This window comes from Camelus ferus, chromosome 15, assembly GCF_009834535.1.
Source record: "Camelus ferus isolate YT-003-E chromosome 15, BCGSAC_Cfer_1.0, whole genome shotgun sequence".
Classification (NCBI taxonomy): Eukaryota; Metazoa; Chordata; class Mammalia; order Artiodactyla; family Camelidae; genus Camelus; species Camelus ferus.
Window position 1 is genome coordinate 53,924,087 of NC_045710.1, and position 17,752 is coordinate 53,941,838.

Consider the following 17,752-nt stretch of genomic DNA (forward strand, 5'->3'; position numbering starts at 1 on the left):
AGAACTTGCCAGGGCTTTTGCTGTATGGGTTGTGCTTGCTCTGCCCTTGTGATTTGACTGAGATGAGTGCCATGCTGATCGACCCGCGGTTTTCTGAAGGTTATACCCCCCCGGGGTCTGGGACATCTGGGAGTTCTCGTTTCTCTTGAAGCCCCCCATCCCTAACCCGTCACCAGCAGCTTCAACTCAGAGGCCCCACCTGGCGTGCCGCTGCTGGCCTGAGCTGGCTCCCTGCCCCGCCAGGCCCTGGAGTGCTCCCCGGTCAGCGGCCTGTGATGCAGCTGTGATGGTTATGGTGCGAACGGACTGTGGTCTGCCTCAGTGTGAGAGGGAGTATTTAACCCTACACCAGAGGGAAATACAAATGACACAGTGCTGTAACATTGGATCGCTTTTTAAAATATCTTCGTGGCAAACTTAAAAAGCATCCTTGTAGTAGGACTAATATGATCTTCCAGTGTTAATATGAAAATGGCTTTGTAGAAGCAACAGTCTATAGAAAGCATAACTGACCTTCTGGGTTGAACATCCTTTTTGCCAGAAAGAGGCATTCAGTGTATAATACAGACTAAGTACAGTGATTTATAATTAACCACTTCTAAAGTTGGCGAGGTGCTAAGTAAGGATAACGTTCATTCTTCAGCTGGTTAGCATGTTTGGTAATCAGGCAAATGCAATGACAATCAGACGTCACAGTCTAGAGCCCAGTGAAATCAAATTCACTTCTCTTGGTGAAATAATTATGACAACACAAGTATAATGAAGTTTATGCTTTCTGTGATATTTTAGAAGTTCCATTAATTTTTTTAATTTTATTTTTTATTGAAGTGTAGTTGATTTACCATGTTAGTTTCAGGTGTACAGCAAAGCTATTCATTTATGTATGTGTATATATATGTATGTATGTGTGTGTATATGTGTGTGTGTGTATATATATATATATATATAGTAGTTCCATTTTAAAAGGGAGACATCCACAATGAAGTATTTGTATTTACTGAAATCAGTTTTACAAAGTAGCTCTCAGTATTTGTTTACAAAGATGGTGCCTTCTCGTTATCAGTGATCTTGACAGAAGCTCAAGAATTGAGGTCTAGAGACTTGTTTTTTGCAAGCATGATTTGTGCTTTTAAAGAGTTTTGGGAGATTTGGAAGGCAAAGAACATTCAGTTAAACATTTGATTAAAAACATAATTTTGAGGGGGTGGGTATAGCTCAGTGGTAGAGTGCATGCTTAGCATGCATGAGATCATGGGTTTGATCCCCAATACGTCTGTTAAATTTAAGTAAACAAACAAACAAATAAATAAACCTAATTACCTCCTCCAGAAAACAAAACAAAAATTTTTTTAAATCACGTAATTTTGATTGATTTCTCTATTCCTTGGATAGAACCTTAAATAAAACCTTGGGTAAACATAATAACTACCACATCTGCAGTGCTTGCTAGTGAGCTGGACATTGTTCTAAGTGCATCATGTGACTACTTAATCCTCGAAAAAAACCCATTTTACAGATGAAGAAACTAAGGCCCAGAGAGATTGAGTTGTGAGCCTGGAGTTCCCTGCTGCATAGCAGAGCCAGACTTCAGACCTGGCCACAGGGCTCTGGGTCCATGTCCTCCTCTCCACCCTCTGATGCCTCCATAAGTCAAGTCTCCACTGAATGTTTTTTATTTGAAGTTAGCTTGGCAAATTCTAACGGCACAAAATATCTTTCACAGATTTTACATGTCAGTATTTATGGAACTTTCACAACAAGCATTTAACAAAAGTCTAAGTGGAGCTGGTGAAGACACACCAACAGAACATCAGCCCCAACAAATCCCTGGGTCTTACCCCAGACCTGCTGAATCAGGATCAGGGCAAAGAGATGGGGTGTGGAGGGAGAGAGAGAGTGGAGGGGTGGAAGACACCAGTGAAATATATTTCTGAAAACTCCCCAGGGGATTTCAGTGCACAGCCAGAGTTAGGAATCACTGGTAGAGGGTCTGCATCTTTTTTAAAAAAAGCCTTGATCGGCTTCTGAAATAGGGATGAATTTTGGCAGATGTGTCTGAACATGTTGGGGATATACATGGTGACACAGAGCATCCAAGAGAAAAATAGAGCATTTCTTATGGTCTTCACATTTTTAATACGATTTTACCTTTTTTCCTGGTTCCTTCCAATTCTTTTGTTAAAGGTCAAAACTTTTGTCCTGGAATTTGTAAATATTAGCCACTGGGCAGGATCGCCACTTCCCCACCAGCCTCTGTTGCCCACATCTGAGAATATGGTTTCACCACAGCTATTGAAACATAGGAGATTTATCATTTATTTAGCACACTTGTGGTTACCAGTTTATGGTGAATTGCTCCTGGCAGGACGTATTTCATCAGATGTACGTTTTCAGAGATTACTATTTACGTCTTGATTCCTCATGCTCACCTTAGTTCCAGGTGGAATTCCAGAACTTAGAGAAAGAATATGCATGGTTTTAGAACATATAGAAATCATAAGATGGCCATCAGAAAAATCTTGTCCTAATACTCTTTTCGTAGCTATTTGACTATTGTTGTGAAAATAAGCATTCCCCTTTTTCACAGCGAGTTGATTTCTATAGAAATACTAGCCAAGGATTATAGGATGGAAGTGAAATAAAAATGAAGACCCACATGCTGTCTATGTGTGCAGTGACAGCAGAGTAAATGCCCATGACTTCACCGGTCTTTTCCCTGGTCCTGTGTGTGTGGCAGTGTCGTGGCTGAAGAAGCTCAGCAGGGCAGGCTGTCTAAACTGGGTTCTGAGCCATTCGTAGGTGTTACCAAGGGCCTGCCAGGGGTTGGGAAAGACTTCTGAACTGAATAGTAAGAGCTCATGAAAGATGGAGAAAATGAGATTCCAGCAGAGTAAAGCTATGCCTTTGACTAGGAAGAAAATTAATCTCTCCCAAAGTGAATGAAAGGTTATAGAATCCTTTATTTTAATTTAGCCCTTTGGTTTGTGGAAGAGAAAAAAAACTGTATTAATCATCTTCATTTTGGATACGATGGCATAACAGTTCATTTGTTTAGAAATGAATACTTGAGGTTGTGCAAAGAACTTTCTTTCTTTTTTTGATTGGATTAATGACGTTTCCTGCCAAGGACTATTAATTGTTCTGTGGATTAAAGTCACATTAGCACAGTGACATTTAGGATTTCAGTCATGATGCAGTTCAGAAATTATTTGGAAATGCCAGCAGAGCAGATATACTGGAGAAACTCTGTCTTGAACTTTGAATTGCTGGGTCGAATTAATGCGGTGGAACCCAGTCTTTATGGGTAGAGACAGATTGAAGAATCTATCACCGAGGTTGGTTTCCATGTGACTGACATCTTCCCAGCATCCATCCTTGTCAGGCATGGCTTCTGGCTCCTAAGCTGCTCACAGGGTTAAGGACCAATGTCATCATCCAGGCTCATATATTAGGCAGAATGTGTATATAAAAGATTTTGAAAAGCATTCAAGAGCATCTTGTTTAAATCAGCTGTAAGTCATAAGAATCAGCTGCCATGAAATGACAGCTCATAGTGAGAGACTTATAACTTGACAAACACTTCTTAATCCTTTAGAGCAGTTGAAACTTTGGAAGGCTTATGGGTCTTGACATTTCCTTCTATTTATAGATAAATGACTAGCATATGGGTCAGGTCAGGATAATCTTATCAGAAGCATTTACAAATATTAAGCATTAATATGAAATTGTTATGTCCTTTAAAAGGAAAACAAACTCAAAAGACTACTTTCATAGTCTTTTGAAATGAAACGAGCTTTTATCAGCCTGCATAAAAGTGTATGAAGTTCTCAGGTTAAAAAATGGAAGAGTTCATGTGTTTCCTTTACTCAAAGGGCTTGGAGTTTCCAATAAAAAACTGAAATTGGCTCACAGAAGTGTCGCTTTTGGTATATCTTCATTATAAATTGTACTTTCCAAAATATGTTTAACCTTTTAAGGCATGTTTAGAACAAGCATGAATAGAATGAATCATTTTTTATTTCAGAAACTTGACACATTTCTACTCTCTGTGTCTTTTTGAAGTAGTAGTTTATAGGGAAACATCTCTGTCCTGTGCCTGTTTTTTCACTCTTTTGAGGTTCAAGATCATTTGTCAGGTATTGCTTTAAAGCCTACTGTAGACCTGAAATTTGCTCTGTGTTTTAGACATAAAAGTAGAATTCAAAGTTTTAATATGTCTATACCTCAGGAACACATAAGTCTAAACGAGAGGATAAAACATGTACACAAAATAACCATGATCTAAGTTAGGTTGTGATTTGGACGCTGGAAATTCCTGATTGCCATTTCCTGTAGAGGTATGGGATGTGACTTCTGTTGAAAGGTCTGTACCACAGTGTACAGCCCTCGAATATGTATGGAAGGATGAACACTGAGGGGGCTGCAGGCATTTTATATAAAGGTCTCTCCTTCGGTTGAAGATGGGGGAATACCTTGATGACTTTTATACTTAAACAAAAACCTAGGTCGAATGTTATTTTACTGATGCAGGGATTACACATGTGCATTTTGGTAGACTGTCCGGTTGACCATCGTGTTTGTGTTTTTCCAGGGCAGTCGAAGTGAAGTAGGGCCAGTCAGACCCTCAGGACCACCAGGTAAACTGGTAAGTAATATTTCTAGTCTCCAGCAGCTTATTTGCTTCCTATAAAATGCAATAAATTAAAAAAAAATCCAGGAGAGAAAAACAAGTTACAGAGGGTGATTTCGTCACCCTTCCTTGATTTCTCTTCCTGGGTGAGTGTGTGAAAAGGTAAATGTGAGATTTCCAGTTAAATCTAGGAGACCCCCAGAGGGTATTTCAATCTACGTGGCTGGTAGCATTTATTTTAAAACTGGGGGAGATGTGGAGGGCTCCGTGTGGCCTCTGGTTGCTCTTGGAATTGGAGAGGACTGTGCGTGAATGCTGCCTTGTCCCCAAGCAGGCTTGTTCACGCAGCGAGCGGGGCTGTGAAAGAGCCCACAGCTGGGGAGGCGCATAAAGCACGGGACTGAAGACCTCAGAGGTGGGGTGGAGGGAGGGGGGACGGGCTCTCTTCTCCTGAGAACGTGGCAGGTGGGAGGAGCAGGGTTAAACCGAGCCCAGCCCTCAGGAGTCAACACACCTGAGGCCGTGTCTGGCTTGTGTGTTTTCTGTGTTGCAGTAACTGTGCTTCTGGGGACTCTGTGCTTGTCCTTCAGGGTTCTTTCGGTAGCGCTGGCCTCCCCAGCGTTCCTGGCCCCCCTGGACTTCCAGGAATGAAAGGTGACAGGGTGAGCTCTCAAGCCGTCCAGAAGGTTCCTTGTTTGGAAGGCTGATTTCTGCTATGTTGAGAAACCAGGCTTGCTTTGGGCCCAGTGGAGAATTTTTCTAGAAATTATCATAGAGATCTATCCAGAAAGATATCTTAAAGTACTGAGAGTGGAGGTTAAGAAGCTAGACATCTACTAATGCAATAATTTTTTAGAAGGGAAAAAATAAAAGCCAAGTAAAGTGAAAATTTTAACTGTAGTCACACTTCCTATTTAGTTGTAAATTTACATTCCTACTCGCCACATTTTACATGAATGTGGTCAGAGATCACTTCAAGTGGCCAGTGAGGTTTTGGACAGTTGTTTGTTTCTCCAGGTCATTCGTGACACTTGCTAGGTGGTGAGAAGATGGCATTTCTCTTCTGACACATTATCCACACTTGTTCTTACCCATCAGCCCCAAAGGGGAGTTGGTTCACTTGAAATTATATAGTTAAAAATCTCAAAATACTAAAAAGAGTATTGTATTCATTGCAGGGTGTGGTTGGTGAAACTGGTCCAGAGGGTGAACAGGTAGGCTCCATCGTCCGAATAGTGTGAAATACAGGGTTTAATGTGCGTTGATGAGTTTCACCAGCACTGGCCGATTTGTGGGCAGTTTCTCTGAATGTGCTTTGTGAGTGACACCCAGGGTTTAATTTGGTCTGTAGCTTGATCTACTATTTTTACAAGCTGGAGCTAATGAAGGCTTTGCCTTCAAGACTACACATTGTCTTCCTTTGAAAAGGGTGGTCCTGCTCTCTTATTCACTGAATTGGTTTACGCCGGGCTGATCATGCCCTCCTGAGCCATATCATTTTTTTTTTCTTTACCCAAGACCTTAGCAAATAAACTATGCAGGTGAATTAGAGTTAGACCTCCCTCTGTTTCTTCCTTTCTGCTGTCAGAGCCCTTTCTAACCCTTCCCTAATTACAAAATTGCTGGTACAGTCAATAATCCTTAACTTTAGCAGAAACTCAGCCTCACCTCCTGGTTTTCTCTGGGCTGTTTTCTGGTTGGGACCAGCCCCTGACAGCTAGATTGGAAAGCCGCTGAGAGCACTGTGTATTTCTGCATGATCTAGGGGGTGCTTTGGGGGCTTAGGAATGCTTAGCAGTATTGGCTGGTGAAAATTGAGCCAAGGGACTAAGAATTTTAAACAATGTGACATTTAGTCTTACTTTTTAGGGTGTCTCTGGGGAAGAAGGTGAAGCAGGAGAAGGGTGAACTTGTAAGACCTTTTTTTCTGGTTATTGATGGAGACTTACTGGTTGTTGATGGAGACTTCCTGATTTTAACTCTATTAGAGGCATACATGTTTTCTTTTCGCTGACACTGCTATCCTTGCTGACTTCTTTAAAGGCTAAGATGTTGCTTATATAGCTGGCAGATGACCCCGTAGAATTGTAGCCAAGATCAAGTAAAGCAGAGGGAAACACCCGCAGATCAATAGACCTAGCCTGAAGCACTTGGAGGGCAAAGTGTTCCCCTTAGGGGGCAAATTTTCAGACCACTTTCCATCTAGACATTCAAGGTGATTCTTACATGACTGTAGAAAGTCATGAACAGTGCTTCTCATGGACACAAAAGGAAAGTTTTGTTACAGTTGGAAAGTTGTGGCTCACGAGTGTGACCCTGGTGGCCATTCTCTTGAGTCTAAAACCCTCCAAAGAAGTGACTTCCACCCCCAGAGGAGGCTGCAGCTGCATCTCCAGGAAGGTAGTGAGAATGAGACCAAGTTACCGCTGCCACCCGCTCTGCTAGGTCTGCGGGCTCAGCTGCCTGGTTTTGACACAATGTAACATGACCTAGTGTGGAAACTTACGCTGGGTGCTTTGGGGTGGGGAGGTGACAGAGTTCTCATAAAATCTTTTCAGAGAGCTTTTAGTACAGGAGAAAACTCTGGTAATGTTGTTTGATTCAGATTTTTAGAATTTAGAGTTACTGTAAGTGTGACATCTGAATTAGGCTGAGCTTCCTAACAATTAAGTGAATGACAAAAGGATTATTCTAATTCTATTTTCTATTCAAACTGTTCATTTTATAAGCTAAGAGGATTTTAAAAAATATTTTTGAGGGGGAGGCAATTAGGTTTATTTGTCTATTTATTTAATTTATTTTTTTAATGGATGTACTGGGGATTGAACCCAGGGCCTCGTTCATGGTAAACATGTGCTCTACCACTGAGCTATACCCTCTCCACTAAGAGGATGTTTTAAATTATTCTCTTTTGTAGTGGAGATGCATTGATATGCTAAAACAAGCTGAATTCATACCTAGAACCAATGGTGGGAGATATTCAAGGTTGTTTTTTAGGCATAAAAGCATGCATATTTATTCGGATAGACTTGGGGACAAGTCTGAAAATATTGTTAGGGTTTCAAAACTGAAGCCACCTGGTTTAAATATCTATTGTGTTATATATAACAATATAGTAGTTTAATATTTTTTGACTTACACATTTAATTCTCGACACCTAGCATTTTAGATCTGGATGGAGCCTTGGAGAGCTCCTCTTCAACCCTGTTATTTAACAGACAAGGTCACCCACAGCTGGGAGGTTACAAAGCTCACACACGGTCATAAAGTTAAGTAGCAGAACTAGGACCAGAATCCAGATTTTGAATCTAATGTTTTTCTACGGGCCCAGAGTTCTTCTGTTTGTGGTGTTCTGTAGACTTCAGCAGCACAATCCCTCTGAAATATTTTTACTGAACTATCAGATGTGAATACACTGTTCTAATATAATTGGGTTTTATTGATTTAGGGAGATATAGGGTTACCTGGCCCAAAGAGATCTGTAAGTATAACAAACAGTTACGGTATAAAAATAAAAATATCAATAAAACTGTAGAAAATACAGTGTTCTGCTTTATGAAATCATTCTGTAAAATTCAATTCTAAAAGGACTTACGTTTAAGGAAATTAATGTCTAAATTTATTCTTTAAGTAATGAATTAGTCCAAAGGAAAAAAAAAAACAAACCTTATAACAGTGTAAATGGAACTGCATTTTGACCTAACCATGCCAAGGGAAGTTTTTTTTTCCTAAGTGGCTCACTGAGTATATGTCGTAATTTCTTCCATAATAAGTCACTTTTACAAGAACTGAACTGTGCTTAGCAGTGAAGAGAGGATAACTGAATTTCCTTGTCAGTGATATCACTGCAAATATTTCAGTAATTTTCTTAATCTCCTGCGTATTCTAGTTGCAGAAGTAAGTCACAGGCACGGTGCTTAAGAAAATACAGATAATTATTAGAGGTAGCAAATGGTCACCTCATTCAATTGATCACTTTACAGAAACTCAGCTGATGTCCCTAGAGATGAGATGAGTTCAGAATTAGAGAATCAATCAGTAGCAGACCTCTGATGATTTGCTAAAAGTTGTGCAGATTTATTACAGTAAGAAATTTAGGGTAATAAAAGGAGAAAGGATGGAGCTTACTTCAGTCTCAAGTGTCACTACCACCAGGATCCATTAATTTCCAAGTCACTCCTGTTCCTGGAATCCACCACCCCCTCCCCACCAGAGCCTCTCTGTCCCTGTCCAACACATTATCCTCACGGCAGCCAGTGTCATCTAGATAAAAAAAAAGGGTAAAGCCCACAGTCTGTCCCTCATCTGCTCAAAACCCTTCAAGAATAACACTTCATAGAGTAAAATCACACCCTTAGCAAAGTGTACACAAAGGCTTCAGCAAAGCTGGTCCCTGCCTCCCCAGGGTCATCTCCGACCTCTCTGGATCTTTATCTGCTTGCAGTTCAGCTGAACGTTTCTTCATGCCGTGTGCTGTTCTCCGAGCCTGGAGCGCTCTTCCTCTTTCCTTAGAACAGTGCCTCCTACTTAAGTGCTTAACACCGTCCTCAGCCCTACTTTCTCTGGAAGGACCCGCCCAGGCTGGGTCCCAGTGCCCTGCCCTGGGCTGGTCACACAGCACTGAGACGGAAATGATCACATTGTGTCACTTCAGCTGTTTACATACTGCTTCTGAGCGCCCTGTGACAGTCTCAGGCTTCAAGTAACACCTCTGTGCCTAAGAATCTCTGACAGCAATGGCTGAGGACTGAGAACAGTGTAAAGAATAAACCTTGGTAGAATTTGGGAACGGAAATCCTCCTTTACTGTCTAGAAATAATCACTGATGTCCAACAGTGATAATTCAAGTTATAAGAGAAAAAAAGTGGGTGAGCAATGCAGATGTCAAATGAGTTCATTTCATTTAATTTTGGATATAATACTAGGAGTTAGTTCTTGATTTATCACCACCCTTCCTACCCTGTCTTTCCTGACCCTACCCGAGTAACACCGGTGAAACTGAAGTACAGCCCCAGAATCAGGGGAAATAGCTGCTAAGAGAAAGGCTTCCCCTTTCCTCAGTGACTTCAGCCCAGACAAACCTGGCAAGTGGGTGAGGTCTGTTCCCCGGTTTCTATTTCAGCAGCCCACTCCTCAACTGAGAAATTCTTTCCCAAAGACCTGGGACCCCTGTGATGTCCTGGCCATGTTGGCCCTTGACATCTTCATCGAAACTGCCTGCCCCTTGTTCTAGCAATATTGCAGACATTGCCAGCCAGGTATCACCCTCTGATTTGGTCTCCTTTGTTTTCTCCTAGTTCTAGTTCTTCCTCTCCTCCTTCTCCTTCGCCATCATCATCGTCGTTGTCGCCTTCTCCTCCTTCTTCTCCTTTTCCTCCTTCTTCTCCTCCTCCTCCTTTTCCTCCTCCTTCCTCTCCTTCTTCTCCTCTTCCTCTGTTCTTCTCTCTTCTCCTCCTCCCCCTCCTCCTTCCTTTCCTCCTCCCTCTTCTTCTTTCTTTTTAGCAGCCTAGAGCAAAGCCATTTACTAAATCTCAATTCTGCAGGTAAAAGTTGGGGTTGATTCAACTGGACTCTGCTTGGAATCTTGAAAAGCCAAAAACAGGATATTGGATGGCTAAGCTCTTATCTGGAGGCTCTGGGGAAGAACCCACTTCCGAGCTCATTCATATCCTAGTGGTTGTAGGACTGAAGTCTCTGTTTCCTGAGGCCACTGGCTGTCAACTGAAAGTCCCTCTCTTCTCCTAAAGACCATTCACATTCCTTCTTATGTGTCTGCCAGTTCTTAGTGCATTCTGAATTCATTTGGTTTCTTCTCTGGGTTTTATTTTATTTTTTTAGAAGTTGCTGTGGTTTTGCATCCTCGTCACCTGACAGTTCCCCAGCCTTCATTCCATCCTCAGCTCTCCCCACTAACCCTGACTTTCAGGAAGTCTCTTAAGCCATAATTTATTCAAAGAAGCAATTTTGACAGGTTGACTTGATGAATGTCAGGGTTTTTGTTTGTTTGTTTTGTTTTTTTGCATAAAGAGAGATTGGGAAAAAGCACACTCCCTGAGCTTTATTTCGATGTGTCTAGGGAAAGCATTGCTTCACCACCTTTTTTCCTTTAGTTTAAAACACTTGAATGTTGGAACGAGTAGGCTTTTTCTAGACAAATGTTGCATATGAAAAAGAAGCAGGATTGCGTTGTTTTATGAACATTCATGTCTTGAGCACTAGCATTCCCTTGATGCCTCCTGCCTTTTTATTTCTCATTCTTATTCTGTGAACAGTTGTACACCGGAACTAGTATGCCACAAATTCCACTAGAGGTGGTTTAACAACGAGTGAATAAATTTAGTCTCCTTTAAAGCAATCATTGTAGATGAGGACTTTAAAAATGCTTTTAGTGGTCTGCTTTCAGAAGAAAAATCTAATTGGTGTATGCTTTTGTGCTAAAGAAATAATTGGTTTATTTTTTTTTAACATCTTTAATATTTAGATTTTTAACTTCCTCAGCACTTAAATTATGGACTCTCACTTTTTGTTTGGGTATTTTAAATACATTGATTTAGTTCCTGCTAGTATTTGATAATTCCCAGACACATGCGACTTCTCCAAATGCTCCAGAGACTGTAACAAAGGCTAAATGACTTACGTTCTTGGAAATATATTTATTTGATGCTTTCTGTATTGCTGATCTACCACGTAACTTGTCTTGTGAACTCAGTGGCCTTTTGGTGGCCAGGAAAAGTGAACATGTTTCATTAAAAACTACCTTGCTGTTAGAAGTGGCTCAGAGTATGAAGAATGTGGTTTGAAAATGGATTGTTCCAATTAACATTTTGAAATAATAACCATACCAAAAAGACAGATCTTTAAAAAGTTTACTTGAACTGGAATTTTAAGAGATGGGAGCATTGTCGTGTGGCCTTGTGTGTCTTTACCTGGAGGGTTCGCAGCGTCTGAGCAAATACCTCTTAGGTAATGGGACGTAAGTCAACCCACAGCTTCATGTCAGTGCCTGTGTTGGTATTAAGCAGACACATTCCCTGTGCTTGGCCCAGTTTTACAGTGTGCTGTTGTGTTCCAGGCAGGTAACCCTGGGGAGCCTGGCTTGAGGGGGCCTGAAGGAAGCCGGGGGCTTCCTGGAGAGGAAGGACCTCGAGGACCGCCTGGACCACGAGGCGTGCAGGGAGAACAGGGTGCCACCGGCCTGCCTGGTATCCAGCGCCCTCCAGTGAGTGATGGGCAGTCCCTGGGGTTCCCTTTGGAAACTCCATCCCACAGTACCGGGTGGGGGCAGAGGGGCAGTTGGGCAGGACGAGACCTCAGCTCCTCAGCAGCTGGGCCATTTCCCTTGTAAATCCAGACGATCTGGCTCCTTGCCAAGTCCGACACTTGCTCATCTAACAGTGTCCCCTTTATGGTTCCATGTACAACTGTCTGTTTTCTTTTCCGTCCCAGGGTAGAGCACCCACAGATCAGCACATTAAGCAGGTTTGCATGAGAGTCATGCAAGGTAAATACGTCAGAATGGCTTGACATTTTGTATGCTTTAAAGGTGGGAGGTTTTTTTTTTTTATTGAAATGTAGTTGATTTACAATGTTTTTGTTAGTTTCTGGTGTACAGCATAGTGATTCAGTTACACATATATTCTGTTTCAGATTCTTTTTCATTGTAGGTTATTATAAGATATTGAATGTAGTTCCCTGTGCTATACAGTAGGACCTCGTTGTTTATCTGTTCTGTATATAGTAGTGTGTATTTGCTAATCCCAGACTCCCAATTTATCCCTCCCAACCCCTTCCCCTTTGGTAACCATAAGACTCACAGACATAAAGGTGGGAGATTTTGAATAACATTAATTTCAATTCTGTTTTATCCAATTTGTTGCCATTTGCAATAGCTTATAGCCTCAAAGGAAAATATTACCTTTTGGGGTTAGCCTGGATTTTTTTTTTTTTTTTTTTTTTGCCAATGGGGTTGATTTACAAGACAGTACACCCCATACACACACACACACACACATTTTTTTCCCCTTTGGAACACAAATTCTCAGAACCTTTCTCCTGTTAACATCCTACCACCTGCTGTGTACCTGGCACTGACCTAGACTCTCTCTGTGGATTATGTGAGAAGTAATTGGCAGACTCTGTGCCTCTAGGAAGCATAAGGACATTGCTTCTACTCAGGTACCATGTATGTAGAAAATCAATAACTAGAATTTTACTAAAGTAGTGATATATTTTTGTATGTTAGCCTTTTTTTCCAAATTCATCTGTAACTATGGCGATGCTGTTAATTATCGTGTTCTTTCGTACATTCACGAGGTAGTAAGTTTATCTAGTAGGTTCATCAAGTTTTCCAGAATGGAATCATCACCTCTGTATTTGAAAACCAATACTGTAGACGTTTTATCTTGACACGATATTTCAATTTTAAATATTTCACACTGAGAACATTATGACTTTATGCTAACTCTTACCTAAAGAAGGCCAGCTTAGGACACTCGTATTTGAACAACTTTAAAATCTTGGTTAAAAAATGGGTTTCCAATTTATATTCTCCTTCACACTCTAAAAGCTTTTAAAAAACATTGCACTAGAATATTTCCCTGAGAGCGTTTTAATGGGACTGTTTTCCTGTTCTCCATGGTTACTGTGGATGGTTCTTAGTCTCTTTAATGATTCCTGGAAAAGCCTGCGCAGTTATTAATTTTTCAGACAGACTGACCATTCTTAGGGAGCGAGCTCTAATGTCTGGTGTCTGTTCCAAGCATGAAAAAACTTCTGAGAAGGATTATTAATAGGAAGTCATGAATTCTCTGGATATTTCATGTGACTTGAGTATCTTCAAGCTAAAAATGTAAGCCTGGGTCTCAAAGGGTGTCTTGGTACTAATTCTGGATGATGTCCTTGGCTTTCAAAAAGCTCCTGGACATCCACTCCCTACCCGTGTTGAGAAACTCACTTTCCTCCTGGCTTTCAGATAAGCAGCAGGTTCAGGTGACACCCTCACCCCTGAGGAGCACCGCTTAGCCCAGAGCCCTGCAGTTTAAGGTCTTTTATTCCCTCCCCCGTGTCTCAGAGCAGCAGGACCAGGTTTATCCAGGGAGGGCTGAATAGAAAAGCATCCCCAGTGAAGCTTCCTGGCAGAAAGCTTGTGACCCCGCTTTACTTATTTCTCACCGCCGGTTTTGAAGCTCTGGTGACACGCTGAGAAAAAAACACACTTGAAATACCTCTCTTTTCATTTGAATCACTTGCATGTGTCTGATGATTCTGGGCTCTTTTGTTTATTATCTTCTAGAGCATTTTGCTGAGATGGCTGCTAGCCTCAAGCGTCCCGACTCAGGAGCCTCTGGCCCCCCTGGGCCACCTGGACCCCCCGGTCCCCTAGGACCCGCGGAGAGAATGGTTTTCCCGGCCATAAGGGACATCAGTGGCCTCCCAGGCATGAAGGGTCCCCTGGGGGCTCTCGGTTTGAGGGGACCTGAAGGTAAGGCATTTTGCCCCCGTGGAACCAGGGACGTACACTGGCCTTTTTCAGATGAATTCACGTGTCCTAGCAAGCGCCAGCTGTCTGCGCAATAAGATGGATTGCTCTCTTTTCACAGTGGTGATGGTCAGGACTGGAAAACTGTTGTTTGATATTTTCTTGACCTTGGTGTATGACAACAGTAGACCAAACACCAGAATTAAGGTCCCTTGCCTTTTGGTGCCAATGTTTTTCAGTTACAGTCTGCCTTAACCGTAGTTCAAAATAAACCTCATGGGATCTGGTAAAGGATCATTCAGGTTTTTATTTTTATTGAGACCCCTAGAATCATCATAGAGTTGTTCTGAGATGGCAACCAGCCCTTGAAGATTTGTGCATGTTTACTTAAACCAACAGTTTGTTAGGACGTCAGAAAGGTCACATCAGGAGTTAACGCTGCCTCCCCCACCCCCCACTGTCTTGCCTCCCTCTTCTTTTAAAGAGTGACACTGGCTGTCAGATGTGAGGGACTTTTTTTGTTCAGCTCTGAAATTCAGTCTAACTTTATTCCTTATTTAAGGTGTGAGAGACTGTGAGAGAGTTTGTTTCCTCTCCATTTATTGAAAGCAAGCTAAGCCCCTGAGACCAGTTATTTTGCAGGGGAATAGGCTTATGAATGGGTTAGGTATTCCGCAGAACTTGGAGGAGGGCTGGCTGCCCCCGGTGGTGTTTGCTAGTTGAGCTGAGTAAGTCTGTCAGCTTGGGGTGGGGGTGTGCCCTGGGTAATTTACAGAGAGAACTGAGAGCGAGGAGTTTATGTATCACGATGAGTGACTGACAGCTCTCTGGGGAACTTCAGAAAGACATGGCACCAAAATCAAGAGAGGATGTGTGTTTTTTAAACAGGGGTGCCCCAATTAGGGATAAATACTATGGTGTGAGTGGTCAGAAGTCAAGCCAGCTGCATTTTGGGATCTGTCTGTGAATTGCTGACACGTTCGGCTCACTGCACCCTCAGCTGGAACAGTGTTGTTCATTATTTCCTATTTGGCATGCACAGAGCGGTGTGTTAAACAAAAAATGAGCCCTAATGGGGCCCCGGGTCAACCTGGCAGATTTCCAAGTTTTCAGAGGCTGAACACAATCAAATATGGAGCGAGCTCAGAGTGCATCTTAAAGAGAACCGGGTGTTTGAAAGAATCCCATGGCCACTCATCTTGGTCCTGCTTTTACCTTCAGTTCAGGAATTCTGACCAGAGGTGCTCTCCCCATGGTCGGACCCTGTTTCCTGTGTCAGCTCTTTGAGGAAACTCCACCGCCGCGGGCGGACTGCTGGCTTAGTTGTCTGTGTTGTGCTGGAGCCCACGCCTTCCTGAGTTCACTGCTGAGCCGTGGTTCCCAAAGAGTGGCCCCCGCTGTGTCCGCATCATCAGAGACCTGTTAGGAAAGCAGGTTCTCCTGCTGGCCCAGACTCACTGAATCAGAAACCCTGGAGTGAGGGCAGCAGTGTCCGTGGGGGGCGTCACCCGTCTTCCCACTGAGAAGGAGCATCTTGTAGGGCTGCCAGCCCTCTCTGGCTAAAGCGAAGTCTCCATATTTGGGACAGAGCTTAACTTTGACTTAGTAAAGACCGCTCCTGAAGCCCCATCTTATTCCCTAAGAAAGGAAAGTGTCTGTCTACCTGCTTCCCTGGAAGAGTCTGCAGAGGGCTGCCTATCCAGCCTGGGCTACATCCATGTCTGGGTCCCCTTCCCAGAGATTCTGATTTACGTTGGGCTTTCACAGTATTCCCCAGGTGATTTCAGTGTGCAGCCAGGGCTGAGAAGCACTGGAAATAAAGGGGACCTGTTCTGGAAACTTCCTGGGATGCTTGGAACTGGAGCATGGAGTTGTGTCTGGGTTGGGCTGGGTTGGCCCTAGCAGGTGAACCTTATTTTGAAAAGAAGAAAAATCTGTTTCTGTATTTGGAACCTGGAAAAGATCTCTAGCAGTAAGTTCATTCATCAGGCATAGTTTGATCATATAAGGGACTGTTTTTTCCTGCAGTATTTGTGACATAGCCTAGAATCTGGATGTGATAGAGTTTTTTTTTCCCTAAAGAACTTTCTCTCCCCACCCTCCTCCATACCTTTCTTGGCATTGGGTTCCTTTAAAACAGCATCTTCTCTCAGTTTTACTTCTTAAAATGCGGGCGTGGACAGAAAGGAATAATCAGATTGACTCTTATCAGTCAATACTGTCACAATTTGGAAATGTGAGATTCTAGGTAAGTGGACTGAATCTTTCTTGTCCATCACATACACTAAAAGTCCTACTTAGTTGAAAACACGTAGTGTTCTACTACCCAAAGGTTACAGATCAAATTTTTCTTGAGAATAAACACTCCACCATTTGAAACTAAACTGTTCTTCTGATCAGAGATGTGTTTCATTGTCCCTTGTTGCCTTTTTTCCCCCCACTTAATAAAGAAGGAATGGTGTAGGTGCTGGTTTCCATGGAGATGCTTTGAGAGCCTTTTTCCAGAGACATTACTACATAGATAAGTTTTATTAAAATAAGTTTTACTAATAGTTCAGGCTATGTCTTAATCAAATCAGTTTTCTTTCTAAAAAATTACTCTGAAAAATACAGCAGAACATTTTTAATAGGAACTCGTAGAAACAGGCCTCAGATCATACTCAAAGCTTAAGTCGTGTTGATGTGTGTTTTGGCTTTCATCACCATGCTTTACACACTTTTACACAAACGCGTTGGAGCCACAGCCTTGTTGTGTGTCTGTTTCATGTGTGTTCATGTCATGTGACGCTCGAGCAGAAACACGAGAGACCCCCGACTGGCCCAGTGTTCACCTTGCTTAGGATCACGTCAGTCTTTCATGTCATAAGTACTTTTTAAATGTTCATGGTTTGGGGTAGTTTTCAGTCTCTGAGTGAGGCTGTGTGTATGTTTAGATTTTTTTAGTGTGAGTCAAGTAGATATGTCACTATGCCTTGTCTCAAGCCTCTGACAAATGTTATTCTCTGTTCTGCAACTTTTTATCTCTATCTGAATGGAAGAGTGTTACATCCTTAAAGGTCAGAGCCTGGAGAATGGGCTCTCCTGTCTATTTCAGGCTCTAGGCAACATTCTTTTACAAAAGGTGCAGAACCAGCATGACTCAGCCCAGGACCCAGAGCAGAGGGGCTAGAGCTAAGGGAACAGATCTCATAGGGAGTCAGGTTTGTTCTTCCCTATTACACCATCCCTGTGAAAGCTGCATTTTAACTTATTCTGTTCATCTCACTGCTTTCAGAAAATGAGGCACAGTCTACGGCCAGCCTTGAGAATTGCAGTGATACGACATTTAAATTGCTAAGTTAACTAGAGAGCTTAAGCTGTTAGTTTTAAAAATGCTAATTGTCCTAGCTTCCTAATGCAGTAAGGCCATATTGGTGATGAGTGTAAAAAATAACTAGTTTGTGTGAGTTCGAGCTGAGCTGTAAATCCTTACACAATACTTATAAAACTTTGTTTTGAAAAGGTGGTTGACTCATCGTAAAAAATCTTCACACAAGGAAATTCACAGCTAAAAATTGAAGTATGGTTACTATTTAAAGATTCATTTCATAATTTGAGATTTTTGACTGACAAATGCGCAGATGGTTGTACAGATACTCTATTTT

At 42.1% G+C, this 17,752-nt stretch overlaps 1 protein-coding gene across 1 annotated transcript in view; it reads left to right on the top strand.

Annotated features, from left to right (window-relative positions):
• Positions 1–17,752, top strand: part of LOC116669042 (collagen alpha-1(IX) chain-like) — a 28,649-nt gene that overhangs the window by 2,273 nt on the left and 8,624 nt on the right. The window contains exons 2-6 of the mRNA XM_032497872.1: positions 4,592–4,645; positions 5,809–5,844; positions 11,703–11,849; positions 12,077–12,131; positions 13,923–14,111. Of these exons, the coding sequence (XP_032353763.1) occupies positions 12,116–12,131; positions 13,923–14,111 (205 nt within the window). The 5' untranslated portion in view covers positions 4,592–4,645; positions 5,809–5,844; positions 11,703–11,849; positions 12,077–12,115. The remainder of the gene's footprint in view (positions 1–4,591; positions 4,646–5,808; positions 5,845–11,702; positions 11,850–12,076; positions 12,132–13,922; positions 14,112–17,752) is intronic.